Raw genomic sequence first — 20047 nt, forward strand, 5'->3', positions numbered from 1 at the left:
TATCGCACCGTCCCTAGCTATGTATGTATTTATTCATTCATTCATTCATTTTCTACCGCTTTAACTTCTCGGGTCACAGGGAGCCTGTGCCTATCTCATGCATCATCGGGCATCGAGGCAGGATACACCCTGGACGGAGTGCCAACCCATCACAGGGCACACACACACTCTCATTCACTCACACACTACGGACAATTTTCCAGAGATGCCAATCAACCTACCATGCATGTTTTTGGACCGGAGGAGGAAACCGGAGTACCCGGAGGAAACCCCCGAGGCACGGGGAGAACATGCAAACTACACACACACAAGGTGGAGGCGGGAATCGAACCCCCAACCCTGGAGGTGTGAGGCGAACGTGCTAACCACTAAGCCACCGTGCCCCCCTGTACGTATTTATGATTTTGATAAATCTTTTGGGATGAATATATGTAGCGCTGGGGATATTTCTAATCTGTATATTCATACAGCAGGGATTTAATCGACACACTGGTGTATAATGCGAGAGATTCTACAAGAGATTTGAGTGTGAATCCAGTAGGAAACAGAGACTGGTAAATGGTAGAACACAGCACAGCAATGCTAGGCAGCACTAGTAAGCACTGGTTTGTTGTTTACATAAATGTACAAGTGCTACACAGACCAAACTTACTTAATAAACTGCAGCAGGAGGTCCGATACAAATTTTGCCGCTTTGACGATAAAAGCTCCGGGTTCGTTAAAGGTCTGTGCGTTGTGCTCGATGTAGCGAATCTCCCACATGAGAGAGGACATTCTCCTGCAAACATAAAGACAAAACGGTCCATACACAACAGTTTATCACGTGTACACATATATCGTCTATGCCACTGCACTGTGTCTATACGTGTGTGTTTACTGTAATACAGCGATTGGAGACTTCACATTTCTGTGGTGTAACTCAGCAGGGTGAACAATCCATGATGTAATTTTGAAAACTAATTTCGTTTCATTTAAGTGAGCGTCTGACCCGTGTGTGTGAGCGTATATGTTTGTGTGTGTGTGTGTGTGTGTGTGTGTGTGTGCTGACCTATAGAAGCGATTTTCTAGTCTGGTCCGGATTGTACTCAGGTCTGTGACATAAGCCACCACTGTGCAGTATGTGGGATACGCCTGCAGATCCACAGGCACTGCAAATGGAGCTGCTACATCTGAGATGCGAAAAGACAAGAGAAATACACAACAGACAGACAGTCAGACACAACACGGACACAGTCAGTACGCCTGCGTGCAGTCAATATGTAATGTCATGACACATGAGAATTTGTCATACGTAATTATAAAGCCTGACTAATACCCCTTTTCCACCAAAAAGAACTGGGTGCTGGTTCAGAGCTAGTGCTGGTGCTGGTTTAAAGTTGGTTCCACTGGCGATCCTTCTAAGAAGGTTAGAGAGCCGTCACAGAGCCGAGTCTGACGTCACTGTGTAGATTATGTTCTTTGGCCGACAAAAAAGAAAGAACTGGTTTTAAATTAGGCACCGAACCAGCACTCAGATGCCCCTTTTCCACCGAGGCAGTTTGAGTGCTGGTTCAGAGCCCAATTTAGAACCAGTTCTTTCTGTATCGACAGCCAAAGCACCGGCTCTGAACCAGGAAAAGTGGTTCTTAAGTAGCACCAAAACGTTGCTGGTCTAGACTTAAGAACCGCTTGTGTCAGGGGCTGTGGGCGGGGCTACTGTTAGCACCTGGGGGCGGGGCTACTGTTAGCACATTTGATAATGTACCTTAAGTATACTAATGTTTAATACACTTTTACTTTACCGCAATATGATACATTATCAGCACACATGGTAGTATGTAGCTACATGCTAAGGCTAACTTTTTTCTGTGTTAACGATTAAATAACGTTATGTACTTTCTCGATTACAACCTCCGTTTATACAGATTACACGGAGCCGCACGTACACGTTTTATTCGCCGCGTTTGGATGCTAATGTAGGTTCGCAAAGCCATGAGCATTAACAGCAAAGCAACATCCGCCATTGTTGTTGTGTTTGTGTTTACTGCTGCTGCGCTAACGTTGCTGGGACACGTGACACGTATACAGTGATGTCACACTCGGCGCTCTGATGGCTCTCTAGCCCGTGGAAAGGCAAACCGGTTCTTAGAAGGTTCGCCAGTGGAACCAACTTTGAACCAGCACTAGCGCTAGCAGCTCTGAACCAGCACCTGGTTCTTTCCGGTGGAAAAGAGGCAAAACTGCCTCGGTAGAAAAAGTCCTGTTTAGTTCCTGTTCCTTTAGTTTCTTAAAGTGATGTCTAAAATAAATACAGCCCGGGCCATAAGTATTCGAACGCTGACACGATGTTCCTGATTTTGTGTTCGTCACGGCGTATTCGAAATGAAGCGTTCTAAATGTGAACTTTTTTTTTACCGCTTTAACATTTAGGAGTTAGAGCCATTTCTACAGGCACAGAAGTAATAGGACAAACTTGGCTGCCTGGAGTCTGAAACCTTTGTACATCATCAAACGCTGTTTCCTTTGCTACAGCCGCCTTCACTTGCTACTTTGTGGACCTTTCTGAATTTGGTTTTATCTTCAGTAAGTGAAACGTGTGCTCAGCGGGGTCGAGGTCAGGTGAATGACTCGGTGCTCAGCGGGGTCGAGGTCAGGTGAATGACTCGGTGCTCAGCGGGGTCGAGGTCAGGTGAATGACTCGGTGCTCAGCGGGGTCGAGGTCAGGTGAATGACTCGGTGATCAGCGGGGTCGAGGTCAGGTGAATGACTCGGTGCTCAGCGGGATCGAGGTCAGGTGAATGACTCGGTGCTCAGCGGGATCGAGGTCAGGTGAATGACTCGGTGCTCAGCGGGGTCGAGGTCAGGTGAATGACTCGGTGCTCAGCGGGGTCGAGGTCAGGTGAATGACTCGGTGCTCAGCGGGGTCGAGGTCAGGTGAATGACTCGGTGCTCAGCAGGGTCGAGGTCAGGTGAATGACTCGGTGCTCAGCAGGGTCGAGGTCAGGTGAATGACTCGGTGCTCAGCGGGGTCGAGGTCAGGTGAATGACTCGGTGCTCAGCGGGGTCGAGGTCAGGTGAATGACTCGGTGCTCAGCGGGGTCGAGGTCAGGTGAATGACTCGGTGCTCAGCAGGGTCGAGGTCAGGTGAATGACTCGGTGCTCAGCAGGGTCGAGGTCAGGTGAATGACTTATACAGAGGCACAATGACTAAAACTGTGTCACTCTCCGAATGCTTATAGACCTATATGAATTTGTAGGTCTCTTCAGTCATGAAACACCAGTTATGAAGTATGAAGAACGGTTTCCCCCCTAAACACCCCCGAAACACTTGTGACATTCTCACATTATCAGATAATAAACATGACATAAAACTACAAGGATGGTAATGCGGCATAAGTGAATACGAAGCAACACTTTACACTGGAACTTTCATTATAGAGCATATTTAATTACCTTGTTTGATCGCCACTTCTTTTAATCGTTCTTTCTAATAACTTTATATTTTGATATCATTTTCCAAAGACTATGAAATGTTTATTTTGTAACTGTTGGATCACTTAAATATTGACGCACCATGTAGCGGTAATAAAAAAGATCCAATCGTGTGACATCTGCTATTCGAATTAAAAAGAATATTTTTCTCATTGGCTAAAAAGCACAGACATTGAGAATCTATAGAAAATAAACTCACTGCAGATATAATTACTCTAGCTTACAATTTAAAACAAACGCTGTCTGATGATCAGACAGAAATCCCAGTAATAATGAGTAATGGCGTACTAGAGTGACCACATACCCAGGGTGATCATTTGGTCGATGCCGGTGATGATGCGTTCGCACTCTTCGTCACGAGTCCGTGAGCCCCACTCCAGATCCAGAGGCTGATAGAGTAAGGCCTTGTGTTCCTCTGCAGTTAATGGCACACTCTGGCCCAAGACTTCAGGAAACGCTGCTATACACAGGGAGAGAGAGAGAGGGAGGGAGAAAGAGAAAGGGGTGACATGAGACAAGTATGTACAAAAGATAAGGAAGTAAAACATACAAAACTAAGGGGTTTTTTACACCTCACTTACACCTCACTACAAGGGGTCACTTCATGCGTTTTCTGTGATCCGATAGCTATCCCATGGTAAAAAGACCAGGTCTAAATGCCCTCCGAAACGTTTTGGAGACGGATATAAATCCGATCGCACAAACCCCTTCAGGAGGTGGTCTGGGACGCATTTCAGATGAAACTGGACAGGTATAAATGCATGTGGTTGTTCAAGCCACATACATCAGCGCTATACTCCTCCCAAACGGACGTACGTCACTCGCAGGTGACTCACGAGTCGTGCATCGCGCCAGAAACAAATAAACATCGCCAGTGAAAATGCAGCAAACAGTAAATGCTTTTTTTTGTAGCATAACCGTCGTAGCGAGTTTATTGCATTCTGAAAACAGCATACACCAAAGCCTGTTCCATTCCAATTACCCTGAAATGAGGTAAGATATATTTGCATTTTGGGTGGGAGTAGAAAGATCGAATTAATTGTAGGGATGTGGTAGCCTAGTGGTTAAGGTGTTGGGCTACCAATGGGAAGGTCATGAGTTCGATTCCTACGTCCACCAAGCTGCCACTGTTGGGCCCCTGAGCAAGGCCCTTAGCCCTCAATTGCACAGTTGTATAAAAAAAATAGATAAAAAATGTAAGTCGCTCTGGATAAGGGCGTCTGATAAGTGCTGGAAATGTAAATATTCGCCGAGACGCATTTATGTGGCTTAATGTAAATGGAACGGTTTTAACCAATCAGATAGCTATCGGATCAGAGACAACACACGAAGTGACCGGGTGTAAAAAGGCCCTAAGACACATCAATCTGTATTTCAAACCAACAAATAAACATCCTTTCTTCATTATCACTGAACAAAAAAACTAATGCACAGAACTACAAATGTGATCGTGTGGTGTGTGTGTGGTTTGTTTGGTGGTGTGTGTGTTGTGTGTGTGTGAGTGTGGTGTGTGTGTGTGTGTGTGGTGTGTAGTGTGTGTGTGTGTGTGTGTGTGGTGTGTGTGAGTGTGTGTGTGGTGTGTGTGAGTTCAACCTTCATTAGGGATCTCTTCCATGTCCCATGGGCTCATCTTTTCTGTGTCACCATTATCCCAGCTGCAAAACATACAAATACACACATTTACAATTCATTTATTTTAACTGGGCCACAAAGCACTCGCTCACCTTAAAGCTGAGATTAGGTTATAAAGGGTTTGCCATGACTGAGTGTACGGTTCTGGATATTCTACATGTTCGGTCTTAGTTCTGGTCACTGCACGGTCACTCAGTCAGACTTAGCAGTATCTTCATCTTGCTCTGCCAGCTGTAATTCCCTCAGTCCCCTAAACAACATTTCTCTTTAGCTCCCCTTCTCTCCAACACACCTCTACATACTGCCCTGAATGATAGCTACCTAGCTATGGTATAGCTTATGAGCCATCATGGCTTGTAACCCCTTAGAGAAGAGCGATACGGTGCTTTCTCACATTTACACATATTTATTGAACTATAATCCAGCTCCAAGTCTCCAAGTCTGACTTTAAAGTATTTTGTACTGTAACATCCCACACAGATCAGATAACGAATGCACAGTAAAAATGATTGAAAAGTCCATAAAAGTCCCACTAAACCAATCATTTCCTGGCTCCTGGCCAGCTTGTGCAGTTACCTGCGTAAGAGAGACATGGTCACCTTGTTTTGTTGTCTTGTAGCCTAATTTAATTCAAGCTCCATGGAGACAAGTAGGTGTGAGTTGTGCATCAAAAAGGCTTCATCGTGGTTGGGGCTAAGTTGCTTTGTTGTTTGAGGGAAAACATTCTTTTGTGATCCTCTATTATTTCTCAAAATGTGTGTATAACGTGTCTGTAGCATGAACACTAACCAAACGTTATAGCACAGGAAAAGGCTATCGGGATATTCCGCCTGGTACGGCTCCTGACTGTCGATCGTACCGAACCACCAGGCGTCATCGATCACAGAGCGGAAACGATCGCCTGAAACACCGACACAGACTTGTGTTTAAACACACACACACAAAATGCAGAGACATCCACACATGCAATAACACCGACCGATCATCCACTGGCGCTGTCTCGCGTTGTCAAACTGCTGACGGAGGACCAGGAAATCGATGACATCAGGCATGTCGTGGTATCTGTAAAGTAAAGGCAGGATTAGGCGTGAACAAGAGCTTTGAGTGAGTGAGTGAGTGAGTGAGTGAGTGAGAGTGAGTGAGTGTGTGTGAGTGAGTGAGTGTGAGTGAGTGAGTGAGTGAGTGAGTGTGAGTGAGTGAGTGAGTGTGAGTGAGTGAGTGAGTGAGTGAGTGAGTGAGTGTGAGTGAGTGAGTGTGAGTGAGTGAGTGAGTGAGTGAGTGAGTGAGTGAGTGAGTGTGAGTGAGTGAGTGTGAGTGAGTGAGTGTGAGTGAGTGTGAGTGAGTGAGTGAGTGTGAGTGAGTGAGTGTGAGTGAGTGAGTGAGTGTGAGTGAGTGAGTGAGTGAGTGAGTGAGTGTGAGTGAGTGAGTGAGTGAGTGTGAGTGAGTGAGTGAGTGAGTGTGAGTGAGTGAGTGAGTGTGAGTGAGTGAGAGAGTGAGTGTGAGTGAGTGAGTGAGTGAGTGAGTGAGTGAGTGAGTGAGTTAGTGGGTGGGTGGGTGAGTGAGTGAGTGAGTGAGTGGGTGGGTGAGTGAGTGAGTGAGTGAGTGTGAGTGAGTGAGTGAGTGAGTGTGAGTGAGTGAGAGAGTGAGTGAGTGAGTGAGTGTGAGTGAGTGAGTGAGTGAGTGAGTGAGTGAGTTAGTGGGTGGGTGGGTGAGTGAGTGGGTGGGTGGGTGGGTGGGTGAGTGAGTGAGTGAGTAATACAACGCTTCACTCACTTCATGGAGAAGGAGCCGCCTGTCAGTTTGCCTGTGTCTGGGTCCAAGAAGGCCAGCTTCAGACAGCACAGAGTGGGCAAACCCACCTCATACTTAATACCTACTATCTTCATCAGCTCCTGCTCCTGTGCACCAACATAAACATTCAGTGTCACACATGCAAAACTCTGACAAAGTATAAGGGGCTTTTTACACCTGGTCACTTCCTGCGTTTTCTGTGATCCGATAGCTATCCAACGGTAAAAAGACCAGGTCTAAATGCCCTCCGAAACGGATATAAATCCGATCGCACAAACCCCTTCAGGAGGTGGTCTGGGAGGCATTTCAGATGAAACTGGACAGGTGTAAATGCATGTGGTTGTTCAAGCCACATACGTCAGCGCTGTACTCCTCCCAAACGGAAGTACGTCGTTCACAGGTGATCTTTCACCCAGGTGTCTTGTCGGGTCTTAAAATGCACAGCGAAAACGCAGCAAACAGTAAATGCTATTTTTTTTGTAGCATAACCGTCGTGACAATTATTTTTTTCCTCTTCTTTTTGATTGCGTTCTGAAAACCGCACACACACCAAAGCGAGTTCCATTTCAGTTACCCCGGAAATTAGGTCAAATATATTAGCATTTTGGGCGGGAGTAGAAAGATCGGATCGATATCCGATTCGCCGAAACACATTTATGTGGCCTGATGTAAATGGAACGGTTTTAACCGATCAGATAGCTATCGGGTCAGAGAACACACACGAAGTGACCGGGTGTAAAAAGGCCCTTACTATCGTATAAGACAGTTTCTAATAAACAATAATTTTCCTCCTCATTCGACTGTATAAAAAGTTGTTGTGTATCTCTACACTCTACACTGATTTAAGTGTCGGTGTGAAAACGTTACCCGCAGCTCCATCTTATGCCAAGGCTGCTTCTTAGGGTTGATGCTGAAGATCTTGTTTTTTTTGGCCATCTCCACATACGCCTCGTGACCTTGTCGGAAGTAATACACCTGCACAGACACAACGCATGTCTGTCCTGATACAAAATTTACAAACGATAGTATTTTTGTTCAGAATTGTCTGAAGAAGCATATGCTAAAGTCAAAGCTAAAGTTTTCCTAGACTACTCGACTGAGGCGTTCGTTATTCACCTCGGATCTTTTTTGCACCCTTTATTTCGAAATAAAATGTCTGAACGCGTCTTACGCCGTCGCGGTCTAGTGAATTGGCGGCGCTTCGCTATCCGGTTGTGTATCCGGTTGCTAAGGTTTATACTCTATGTGTGTGTGTGTGTACCTCATCACCCATCTGAGGAGTGAAGGGGCATCTCCGTGGCACAGTGTCTGTGATCCATTCAGAGGGCAGCCACTCCTCTAGAGTCAAACCCTGCTCCTGTAACTCAGGTAATCTCTATAAAACATAAAGCACGTATAAATATTACACATCCAGAGGTCAGAAGCCTGATCAGCACAACCATGCTCCTAAACACGAGTGACAAACAGACTCCCACACCTTCCTCGTCTCCTTTGGCTTTTTCTTCTTTGGTTGTGCTCCGTCTTTGTCTGGCTTTTCTTTCCTTCTCTCTTTCTTGGCGTCTTTCTCTTTTTTCTTCTCCCCGTCCTCCTCGGAGCTGCTAGCGTTCTTCTTCTTCTTTTTCACCGTAGTCTTCTTGGGTGGTTCCAGATTTATGCCTGCGTCCGCCGTCCAGTCTGAGTAATCGCTTGAGTAGTCACTAAAACACACAGACGTAGACACAGGAAGGGATTGCGTCAGGGTTTGTGTGCGTTTAATGCACCCAGGAAACCCTGATGGGACTTACTGACGACGAGACTGAAATGTTTTAAAACGCAAGTGCTTGAAAATAAAATGATCACCGCTTGTGAGGGAAACGCACTCGGATACAAGGAGAAGGAACACATTTCCATAAGATAGCAATATTTATTTTATGGTGACGATGAACCAGAGTTACTGTGTGTGTGTATTTGGGTATGTGTGTGTGTATGTTTGGGTATGTGTGTGTGTATTTGTGTATGTGTGTGTCTGTGTGTATTTGTGTGTGTGTGTGTGTGTGTGTGTATTTGTGTGTGTGTGTATTTGTGTGCGTGTGTTTGTGTGTGTATTTGTGTGTGTGTGTTTGTGTGTGATTGTGTGTGTGTTTGTGTGTGTGTGTGTATTTGTGTGTGTTTGTGTGTGTGTGATTGTGTGTGTGTGTTTGTGTGTGTGTATTTGTGCGTGTGTGTTTGTGTGTAATTGTGTGTGTATTTGGGTGTGTTTGTGTGTGTGTGTGATTGTGTGTGTGTGTGTGTTTGTGTGTGTGTGTGTTTGTGTGTGTGTGTGTGTGATTGTGTGTGTTTGTGTGTGTGTGTGATTGTGTGTGTGTGTGTGTGTGTGTATTTGTGTGTGTGTGATTGTGTGTGTGTGTGTGTGTTTGTGTGTGTGTGATTGTGTGTGTGTTTGTGTGTGTGTGTGTGATTGTGTGTGTGTGTGTGTGATTGTGTGTGTGTGTGTGTTTGTGTGATTGTGTGTGTGTGTGTGTGTTTGTGTGATTGTGTGTGTGTGTGTGTGTGTGTGTGTGTATGTGTGTGTGTGCGCTTGTGTGTGATATTTTACATTGCCGTTGGTTGCAGATTTTCTCACAGCTTCATCTATTAAATACAAATTCAACAGAACTGCTATTGCAAGTTAAAAAGTCCTACAAGTGTCCTTTTGTGAGAGACCTACTGTACCTGGAGCTGCTGTGATCATCAGGCCATGGCTCCTTCTCTTCTCTCTCTTCATCTGAAGACTCTCTGCTAGGAGGACGGACCTCTGCTTCACCCTGATAAACGACACGAAGGTTCGTTGTCGTTTAAACTGACATTAACCAGCAATTCTGACTCAGCAAACTGACAGAAGACAAAATGTCAGCAGACAAAACGCTTCAGCTCTGTACTACAGATGCAGTTATAATGCCTGGGTAGTTATAAGTGGTATCAGTAATTATTAAATACAACAATGTGCTGATTAAGAAGAAATCATTTATCTTGGTGAAAGTTACACTTCCGTTAACTTCGAAAAAATAAACATTTATTCCAGGCAAAATTGTTTTTTTTTTTAATTCCATGCGAACTGATTCGAATGCATCAAACTGTCCTTTTTTTATATTTTTACGCTTTAAATAATAAAATAATTCTCTGCTTGCTACTCATTTGGATTTTGACACTTTGCTGGTTTTGTAATTAAAAAAATCGGTCTTTAGATGGTGACCGATTAAATTGACCCCAGCTCATTCATTCATTCATTCATTTTCTACCGCTTATCTGAACTTCTCGGGTCACAGGGAGCCTGTGTCTATCTCAGGCGTCATCGGGCATCAAGGCAGGATACACACTGGACGGAGTGCCAACCCATCGCAGGGCACACACACACTCTCATTCACTCACACACACACACACACTATGGACAATTTTCCAGAGATGCCAATCAACCTACCATGCATGTCTTTGGACCGGGGGAGGAAACCGGAGTACCCGGAGGAAACCCCCGAGGCACAGGGAGAACATGCAAACTCCACACACACAAGGCGGAGACGGGAATCGACCCCCAACCCTGGAGGTGTGAGGCGAACGTGCTAACCACTAAGCCACAGTGTCCCCTTGACCCCAGCTGTTTTTACTAAATACATTTCGATTGGTTACTGGTTAGATTGTTGGTTTAGTTTGGAGATTAACGAGGCACAATGAGATCACTTCCAGCTCTACACATTACAGCTCGTTTAACAACTGTTCAAATCAGACGTGAGTGCAAGCTTCAGGAAGGTGAATTATTTCGCTGTAGGAAAACGGAGCTGCCGAGGGGTGCGTCGTCCTTGTTAGACGATCGCACACGATGAGCACTTTAAGTACAAGCGCGTCTTAGAACGAGCACGTCGACGCTTTAATGGCGATTTTCGCATACGGACATTTTGCAGAATTTACACACACAAAATTTATGATGATATCTTCTCGTTGTAGAAGGCTTGGCACCGACAGAATCTGGTTGTGGTTCCCATGGTAACAAGCTCCATGTGCCTTTTTGTTTTTGTTTTGGTCCTGTCTCTGTCCTCATCTTGTCGTTGGACTCCCCTGCTTCCTTCAGAACATTTATCCTCCGATGGTTCAATGCCTATTGGTGAATATTACACATTTTGGTTGTTTAGTCTGATCCTTGTTACTTGAGTTCTCGGCCCAGTGGATTCCTGGTGCTTATCCTTGCTCTCATATTACACCGGTTTCGCTTTAACCTTAACTACCTTTCAGAGTTTGGATCTTGTCTAATTAGACGCATGACTAACAACGGTAATGGCATCCTGCGTCCCACTGTAGCTAAACGTGCTAAAGATTCAACACTCACTGCAGTGCCACAGACAGGACGATGGTCCAAAAACAAAGCATTCTATTACAGTGTGTGTGTGTGTGTGTGTGTGTGTGGGTGTGTGTGTGTGTGTGTGTGTGTGTGTGTGTGTGTGTGTGTGTGTGTGTGTGTTTTTATGGTGCGTCTGTACCTCTGAAGCACTAGGCTCCTCCTCGTTGGCCTCACTCTGGCGGCTCGTCTCTTCCACAGCCAGCCGTGTGTGGTAGTTGTGCTGGTTGCCTTGGTGACGCCGCCCCTCCTCCACCGTGTTCTCTGTTGCGTGCTGCTTTGAAAAATTCAGACCTTAACACACACACCTTGACCCCAATTTATAAGTATGTGTGAGTGCGAGTGCGAGTGTGTGTGTGTTTGTGTGTGTGTACCCGGTTTTCTCTGTGGTACTGGCTGTGTATACTGCGTCTCCTCCTCTCTGATCTGTAGACGTTCATCTCCTCCTCTCCTCGAGCCGTCCTCCAGTTTTCTTGTTTGCTGAACACATAAACACGCTGCCACTCATCTATTGCAAGATATTTCACTAAATATGGAAGCGCGACTGTATCAAAGGCAGATGGACGTCTAGCAGACTGCACGTTTGTGTGAGCGTGTGCATGATCCTGGACAGGCTGTACGTCTTATATATATTTTTTGGTTTGTTTTCCCTCTCGTGCCACACCTAGCGTAACGAGTAATTACCAAACTGTGGCCAGCTGGTAATTACACGGAAACAATATTAGTAGGGGTTTAATAATAAACAAAATAAAAATTGGCGTCTTGATACAAACACGAGCGATGAATATGTGCTTTAGGTTGATGTTCGGCTGATTAAACCATCCGATATTATAAAAGAACAGTTATTAAAACTTAATGACAGTGTTTGAGTGATCCATTCGGTTATGTGTGATAGTTTATCTCTCGTTATGCGATATAACTGGATGTATAAACGTTTATGACGAATAGCGTGCTTTATTTTGTTTTTATTAGTTCGATACTCAGATATGCTGAATCAGAAGGAAACGTCACTTCACAGATTTTCTTCCATATAAATAAGTGGTCACTATTAAGACCAGAGGGGGAACTGATCTTCTACCCCAAACACTTTACATATTAATTGACTCAAGGGTCGGGGGTTCGATTCCCACCTCCGCCTTGTATGTGTGGAGTTTGCATGTTCTCCCCGTACCTCGGGGGTTTCCTCCGGGTACTCCGGTTTCCTCCCCCGGTCCAAAGACATGCATGGTAGGTTGATTGGCATCTCTGGAAAATTGTCCGTAGTGTGTGTGTGAGTGAATGAGTGTGTGTGTGTGCCCTAATTGACTGCATGCTAATGTTAATTAGCACATGTTCACACATGTTAACTGGTTAAATGTCTTTGTAGATCGATACGCATGTAAACATTTGTGGCATCATTTTGGATGTGTAAGTCCTATGTGTCTTGAGTGTGTGTGTTGTTAGCTACCTGGCTGTTCCCAGTGAGAGTTCAGGCACCAGTACTCGTCTGCTCCAGGCTACCAAATCGGTCTCGGTGGCCATCTCGCTGCGAGGAGCGTTACTGTGCATCTGCCTGACCCCCTCGATCTGACCACTGCGCCTCAGACCCACGTTAGGTGGAGACGACACTTCTGTAGGAGAGCTCACAGACCCTGTACACACACACACACACAGGGCACATCATCAGCACCACAAGGATATTAATGTACCTAATAAACATAAATCATCTTTCTCATCATCATCAGCATCATCATCATTTTGACCTCGAGCAGCTCTGGAGTCTGAGCCCAGTCTTTGGTCCTGCTCCTGCTGTAGTCTCTGGATTATACTGTCCAGGGGACTGGAACCTTCTGCCGCTTGCTGACTCAACACTTGATTTAATCCTGAGACAGATGTGAAAAAAAGAGACACAGTGGGGCATTTAGACGGACACAGAGCAGAAGAACTAAATGCTAGTTGCTCTTTGGTTGTCACAGTGTATCATATCACAATAACAAATTATGGACATTTTTATTCATTTTTTTACTGCAACTTTGGGTTAATTATGTTTTATGTCCGCTTAGTGGTAACATATAACTAACTGTAAAATTGCTGTAGTATGACATTTATATAACATTAAAAATTCTAAAACTTCCTAGGCAAAATTCTAAAGTTTAAACAGACTTCCAAAGCTGCTGCATATATCTAGGCTCACATCTAACTTGATGCTGTCATGTGTGTGTTTGCTTATGCGTCCTCTACCTGATGATGTCAAACCCATCTGTGGGATGAGCTGCTCCTCTCTGCAGTTTTCACGCCCGGGCACCAGGCGCTGATAGCGAGGAGGGTGTGGGTTCCCGTCCACGTCCACCAGGAAGGGCGGGGGCATGAGGTGAGGGGCTTGCTGCGTCTGCTCGTCCAACACGTAGTTGTGGGCGTCACGGATCAGCGGCCGGTAGTCGGTGTGGAAGAACATCTGGTCCGCTATCTGGAACACGGATCAGCACGTGTGAGCGACACACAGGAATGAACTGAAGCACCCAGACTTCACAGAACGCTGACTGTGAAAGTGTATGCTGCAGTTAAAAGCAATGATTATTGATTTATTTATTTCTACACAAAAACAGGTCAAGGTGAGACGAAGCCTGATTTCTGGCACACAGGAAACAGCTTGGTGTTTTTTGGGGGGGTTTTTTTCCCTGATAAAATTGAGCTTTTATGTTTCATTTGGAGACCGGATCTTTAAGAATCCATAAAGCAAAACGACATGGAAATGTTTTCACTTCGCTCCAAAAATCCTGTTATGTACTGAGCTGGTTTATAACACTGTGGTAATAACAGTCTTAAAGTTGAAGACGTTGTTGAACAGTTGCATGCCGTAACAAAACATGGCATATGGGTAAGCAATTCGGTTTGTAATCAGATAACAGCTGTGAAAATGCCTGTGATGCAGAGAAACAGGGACGAGGAGAATGAGATGTTTAGATGACCTCATTAAAAGACAGGAAATTTACTCAGCAGTACAGAACGATTAGTCAGCGATTATTTCCATACAATGTTCGATGAGGTGAAGAGACGATGAGAATACAGGAGATGACACCGTGACTGGAGGGGCAGTGGGGGCTCAAGCGGTTAAGGTTCTGGGCTGTTGATTGGAGGATCGGGGTTCCAAGCAGACGCTGTTGGGCCCTTAAGCAAGGCCCTTAAGGCCAGGGGTACTGTATCATGGCTGTCCCTGCACTGTGACCCTGACCCAACCCTCCAAAGTTAGGATATGCAAAGAATTAAAAAAAAATACTGTAATGTATGTGACAAAATAAAGGCTTCTAGCGTGTATCTATCTATCCGTCTATCTGTCTATCTATCTATCTATCTATCTATCTATCTATCTATCTATCTATCTATCTATCCATCCAGCTATCTATCCATCCAGCTATCTATCCGTCTGTCTATCTGACTGTCTGTCTACCTATCCGTCTGTCTACCTATCCGTCTGTCTGTCTATCCGTCTGTCTATCTATCGATCTATCCGTCTATCTATCTATCTATCTATCTATCTATCTATCTATCTATCTATCTATCTATCTATCTATCTATCTGTCTGTCTAGCTATCTATCTATCTATCCATCCGTCTATCTGTCTGTCTATCTATCTATCTATCTATCTATCTATCTGTCTGTCTGTCTAGCTATCTATCTATCCGTCTATCTATCTATCCGTCTATCTGTCTATCTATCTATCTATCTATCTATCTATCTATCTATCTATCTATCTATCCAGCTATCTATCCGTCTGTCTATCTGACTGTCTGTCTACCTATCCGTCTGTCTGTCTATCCGTCTGTCTATCTATCGATCTATCCGTCTATCTATCTATCTATCTGTCTGTCTAGCTATCTATCTATCTATCCGTCTATCTATCTATCTATCTATCTATCTATCTATCTATCTATCTGTCTGTCTGTCTGTCTGTCTGTCTGTCTGTCTGTCTGTCTATCTATCTATCTATCTATCTATCTATCTATCTATCCAATGTTGTTTTGTAAGTAGATTAGTTTTAAAGTAGTTTTTTTAACATGATAAAACTTGACTGCAGTTAAGGACATGCAACATTTCCAAAGAACCATACCTATAAGAGAGAGAGAGAGAGAGAGAGAGAGAGAGAGAGAGAGAGAGAGAGAGAGAGAGAGAGAGAGAGAGGCTGGAAAATAGACAGATGGAAAAAGCACTGTTTTCCTATCAGCTTCAGCACCTTGTCATATCTGCTGCTGGAGCCGAAGCCAAAGATGAGCAGGTGTCCGTGAGAATCCGTACAGGCGAAGTGCTGCCCATCTGGAGAACACTTACAGTCAAACAGCGCGCCGTGTCCCTGACCTTCAATCTGAAACCAACACATAAAGCATGCAGTGTGCAGAGAGGATGTTTATCATCTCAAAGCAATAAATCAGTCTTGTTCTGAAGTGGTTCAGTAGTAAAAATCAGTCAGATATTACTCATGACTGACATTCTTTTCCATTTCGGTTTTATTTTCCTTTCTGATATGCGTATAAAAAACACGTGCTCTTTTCAGTGGAAAGGAAAATCCAAAACCTGACATGTACATCACTGAGATAACTGAACTAAAATTTTATAATGTTTGTCAACCTTTGAACAATAACAAGAAGGTGGAGAATATAAATAAGCACAGGAGAGAGTTACGGGAGTCTGAGTCAGTACGGAGTATAAAGAGAAGCCAACCGTGATGTGTCAGGATCTCTGCTTGGACTTTGACTGAACATTAGGGGGTGTTCCGGCAGTGTGTGTTCTGTCACGTGTCCTGTCATACTCACCTGGTTGTAATTCTATTAATTATCTCCTCGCCTTTGTATCGTCTTTTGTGGGTTCTGGTTTCTAGCGTCCGTGTTTTGCCTGTCTGTTTTTTTTGTTACTAAATCTTGTAAATCTTTATTTCTTATCCCTGCGTCAGGGTCTGTTTTTCCCCACAATTCCCTGACATGAAGATTACCATGTTAAAGTAGGAGCGGATTTTAACTCCTCGTGCCAGATCCCACACGATGGCATTGCCGTCATGGCCAGCGGAGAACAGCACTCTGGGATCGAAGGGGTGAGGCTCCAACACAAACACCTCGTCCTCATGGCCCTGACAACACAGCAGTCATACAATGAGCCAGAAATATCATATCACAATAGTGAATAATAAAAAAAGGGAAACATTGGAAATAAAACAGGACAAAAAAATAAACATCTGGTGAAACCGTGTCTGGTGACAATACACATGAAAATAAAATACAGAACTGTTTATATGGTGAAGGTGAGGCTAGGGCTGGGCGATATGGCTGAAAGCTGTATCACGATATCAGTGTTTAATATCGGCTCGATATCGATATTTTTTATGACCCGTTTAAAATAAGGACCAGGAGAAAAATATATTACATTTAAACATTTTTATTTTAAACTTAACCTTCCTCTAATCAGAATCCCCTCGGTTATTAAGACAGAAATGTCAACAATCAGGAAAACTCAAATAATTATAATGTAAACATAAGTCTAAAGTCACAATGAACACTTAACTATTATCTCTTAACATTTAAGGTGCAAAATGAAAGAAAATGTAAGAAATGCTTAATAAAGTGTAATAAAATAGAGCAAAGTGTTAAATATAAACATAGTGTATAACACAGACAACATTGGTGTGACTACGATCAGACTTATAATATCCAAAAAGATGCCATACTGGCCAGCTGACTTTTCCTCTTTTATTTACAATTTCCTCGCTCGCTGCGGCTCATTTTCTGCATATCAGTCACCGGTTACTGAAAAGGAATCCAGCAGACCAGCACGAGACAACGATATGGCACAACCAAAATTGATACTGTTACATGATTGGCTGTTAGCGTGTCAGTCCCTACGTTGCTAGATTACCAGAGAGTGAGTGCCTTTGTTAATGCAACCAAACATGCTTCGCAACCTCTGTTTTCTTCCGACGAAGAATAAAAAATATCAAACGTTTTATCGAAAACATTTTTTATTGATATCGGTCATGTGTCTATCGCGATACATATCGTTATCGTTTTATCGCCCAGCCCTAGGTGAGGCTTTTGTATCGTTCATGGAAGGAGACTTTATAACACCCAGTTTTCCAGCACTGCTCAGAGGATATTGTGGTAATAATGTTTATGGAATAGACTGCAACACTAACATGGTTTAAAGGTACAATGTATAATTTATTAATTATTATTATGTTGTAGTTTTTTTAATTAATCGATGTCAGAGTGCCAATTTGTGAAATTTAAATAATAATCACTTTTGGACTATTGTGTTTTTTTTTCTCAAAAGTCTATGAACATGTTTATTCTGTTTTTGCTTCATTTCCTCTTGTTAAGTTAAGCTGTGAGTGTATTTTATTTCTAACAGGAGAATTATCTGTCTGCGCTGGGCAGGATGGTGTGGATTGAAGGGGTATAGCGTAGTGTCCGTAACATTACTTACAGGAGGCTCATGAAAACACAAACAACATGCTGGAACATAAGGCAGGTTTTCTCCAAATGGTTTTTCTCAGGAACATAATACACTTCATTCGGAAGCCGTCTCCTGAATCATTTTTTTCGTATCATGTTACGTTTATTTTTCCATATTATCTGTACTTGGAAAAAAAAAATGTTATAACAGACTACTTACAATAACAGACTACTGTACCCTTAATTTGTTTTAAATTGTAGAAATAATACTGATGTGTGCCACAAGGTCAAAATACTACAAATGATGTCATACTGTCACATTTCCCTTTTCCACTTTTGTGTCTTTAGTCAGTACATTTAGATAAAATATTTAGCAATGGAATATTTCTCTCCAACAGGAAAGATTTAGACCAGAAAACTCGTAAAGACGGTCTAGTGATGTTACGCTGTCACAGTAAAACTGCAATGCGATTAGTAGCTAATTCAATATTAAGCCGTTACATCATTACTGCATTTTATTTAATGACTTTCCCCTTTTAATCCTTGTTAAGCTGTTTATTATACAAAACTCACAAAAATACAGGAACAGGATTTTTTATTGTACACTATAGTATTGGAACCAAACCTCTTGGTCCTCTGAACCAGAAGCCACCACAAATCCCCAGTCCAGATATCTTCCTACTGAACTCACCTGTTTCCTCTCACCTTCCTACTGAACACAACTGTTTCCTCTCACCTTCCTACTGAACACAACTGTTTCCTCTCACCTTCCTACTGAACACAACTGTTTCCTCTCACCTTCCTACCGAACACAACTGTTTCCTCTCACCTTCCTACTGAACACAACTGTTTCCTCTCACCTTCCTACCGAACACAACTGTTTCCTCTCACCTTCCTACTGAACTCACCTGTTTCCTCTCACCTTCCTACCGAACACAACTGTTTCCTCTCACCTTCCTACTGAACACAACTGTTTCCTCTCACCTTCCTACCGAACACAACTGTTTCCTCTCACCTTCCTACTGAACTCACCTGTTTCCTCTCACCTTCCTACCGAACTCACCTGTTTCCTCTCACCTTCCTACTGAACTCACCTGTTTCCTCTCACCTGTTTCCTGTGAACCCTGATCCCTTCCTGAACCCTTGTTGTACAGTATTTATACCAGTTTTGTGAAGATTTGCCATTCCAGTTTGGATTTCTGAGTAGTGATATTGTCAATTTTTCCTTTTTCCTTATTAATTATTATTGAGTATTAATTCTGCAAACAGAAGACTGCATTTAAATACACTGTGGTATATTAACCAAAATCCTAGAACAAAACATTTCATAGTGAGCTCACTCCATCCTCACATCCATCCGGTGACTCTGTAATGCGCTGACACAATAAAAATGCAATATAAGGCCCCACTGGTGTACCGTGGATACAGAACACAGCCGAGAGAACAAAAATTGCGTTTATCATGTCAGGTTCTTTCATACAGCTCTTGCACTATGCTTATGCAAAATGTGTTTAGCCTTGACCTTAACCATGGCCTGAAAATTTCCTCCTCTACCAGTGTAAGTGTAAGTGGCAGCCGGGTGTAATAGCGTAATGTTGGTGAATACATAATTATATAATACTTGTAAAAAGCACCTGCTGTCTGTCAGAGTGGTTTTCCTCCAATGATAACTCCTAACATCTAACTCCATTAAAGGTGAGGTGCACGATGTTTGAAAGCCAATGTTGACATTTGAAATCACCAAAACAAACACGCCCCTAGCGCAAATGGGCATCACCCCTGTTCTGATAGCTCCGCCCACACATACATACATAACCCAGGCCACTATTATGGCGGAACCTGTTGGGGCAGCTGGCCCAAGGGTATATATTTTATCAATAAATGAACTCAATGAGTAATACTATGGTAATACAAATGTGATTTTGTAGTACTGTGTGTTGTTGTTTCATGCGGAAGACGTTCAGTTCTCTCCAGCGCTGGAAAGCTGATCCTATATTAACAAGGGTCCTACTTTCTGAAGCATTTCTCAAACATTGTGCACCCCACCTTTAAGAGAAGTCATGTAGCATTTATGAGACCAGAGAATGCTTATTTAGTTTACTTGGAATACTGCAGTTAGAAATGTAGTTTAGATTCATTTAGTTTTATATAAATAATCTGAATTCATTTTGATCTTTTGCATGATAGGGTTTTGTACCAATGAGCCACGTCACCATATTAAATAGATGATATGGTGACGTGGCTCATTGGTTTCTCAGGGTTTCTCAATCTAGGGGTCACTTGACTGACGGATGGCTTCACAGTCTATTTTTCTATGCTCTGAGTAGGATGACAGGTTTTGTGCTGATATTTTGAATTGGATTATTTACAGAGAGACGTTCACACGATCCAC

The 20047-nt window shown here is 43.3% G+C and overlaps 1 protein-coding gene across 2 annotated transcripts in view; it reads right to left on the reverse strand.

Moving 5' to 3' along the window:
- The window catches only part of LOC113658883 (pleckstrin homology domain interacting protein), a 52989-nt gene that overhangs the window by 8098 nt on the left and 24844 nt on the right, over positions 1 to 20047 (reverse strand). The window contains exons 15-32 of one of the 2 annotated variants that reach the window (XM_027171355.2): positions 16203 to 16337; positions 15450 to 15578; positions 13460 to 13685; positions 12982 to 13101; positions 12687 to 12870; positions 11614 to 11719; positions 11382 to 11513; positions 9586 to 9677; positions 8372 to 8591; positions 8156 to 8269; positions 7762 to 7869; positions 6877 to 7001; positions 6083 to 6165; positions 5893 to 6004; positions 5065 to 5126; positions 3776 to 3928; positions 1049 to 1169; positions 653 to 778 (exon numbers count right to left, since the gene is read on the reverse strand). In XM_027171355.2, the coding sequence (XP_027027156.2) occupies positions 653 to 778; positions 1049 to 1169; positions 3776 to 3928; positions 5065 to 5126; positions 5893 to 6004; positions 6083 to 6165; positions 6877 to 7001; positions 7762 to 7869; positions 8156 to 8269; positions 8372 to 8591; positions 9586 to 9677; positions 11382 to 11513; positions 11614 to 11719; positions 12687 to 12870; positions 12982 to 13101; positions 13460 to 13685; positions 15450 to 15578; positions 16203 to 16337 (2348 nt within the window). Of the gene's footprint in view, positions 1 to 652; positions 779 to 1048; positions 1170 to 3775; positions 3932 to 5064; positions 5127 to 5892; positions 6005 to 6082; positions 6166 to 6876; positions 7002 to 7761; positions 7870 to 8155; positions 8270 to 8371; positions 8592 to 9585; positions 9678 to 11381; positions 11514 to 11613; positions 11720 to 12686; positions 12871 to 12981; positions 13102 to 13459; positions 13686 to 15449; positions 15579 to 16202; positions 16338 to 20047 lie in introns of both variants that reach the window. The other variant, XM_027171356.2, reaches the window with a different exon arrangement.

This window comes from Tachysurus fulvidraco, chromosome 23 (assembly GCF_022655615.1).
Source record: "Tachysurus fulvidraco isolate hzauxx_2018 chromosome 23, HZAU_PFXX_2.0, whole genome shotgun sequence".
Lineage (NCBI taxonomy): Eukaryota > Metazoa > Chordata > Actinopteri > Siluriformes > Bagridae > Tachysurus > Tachysurus fulvidraco.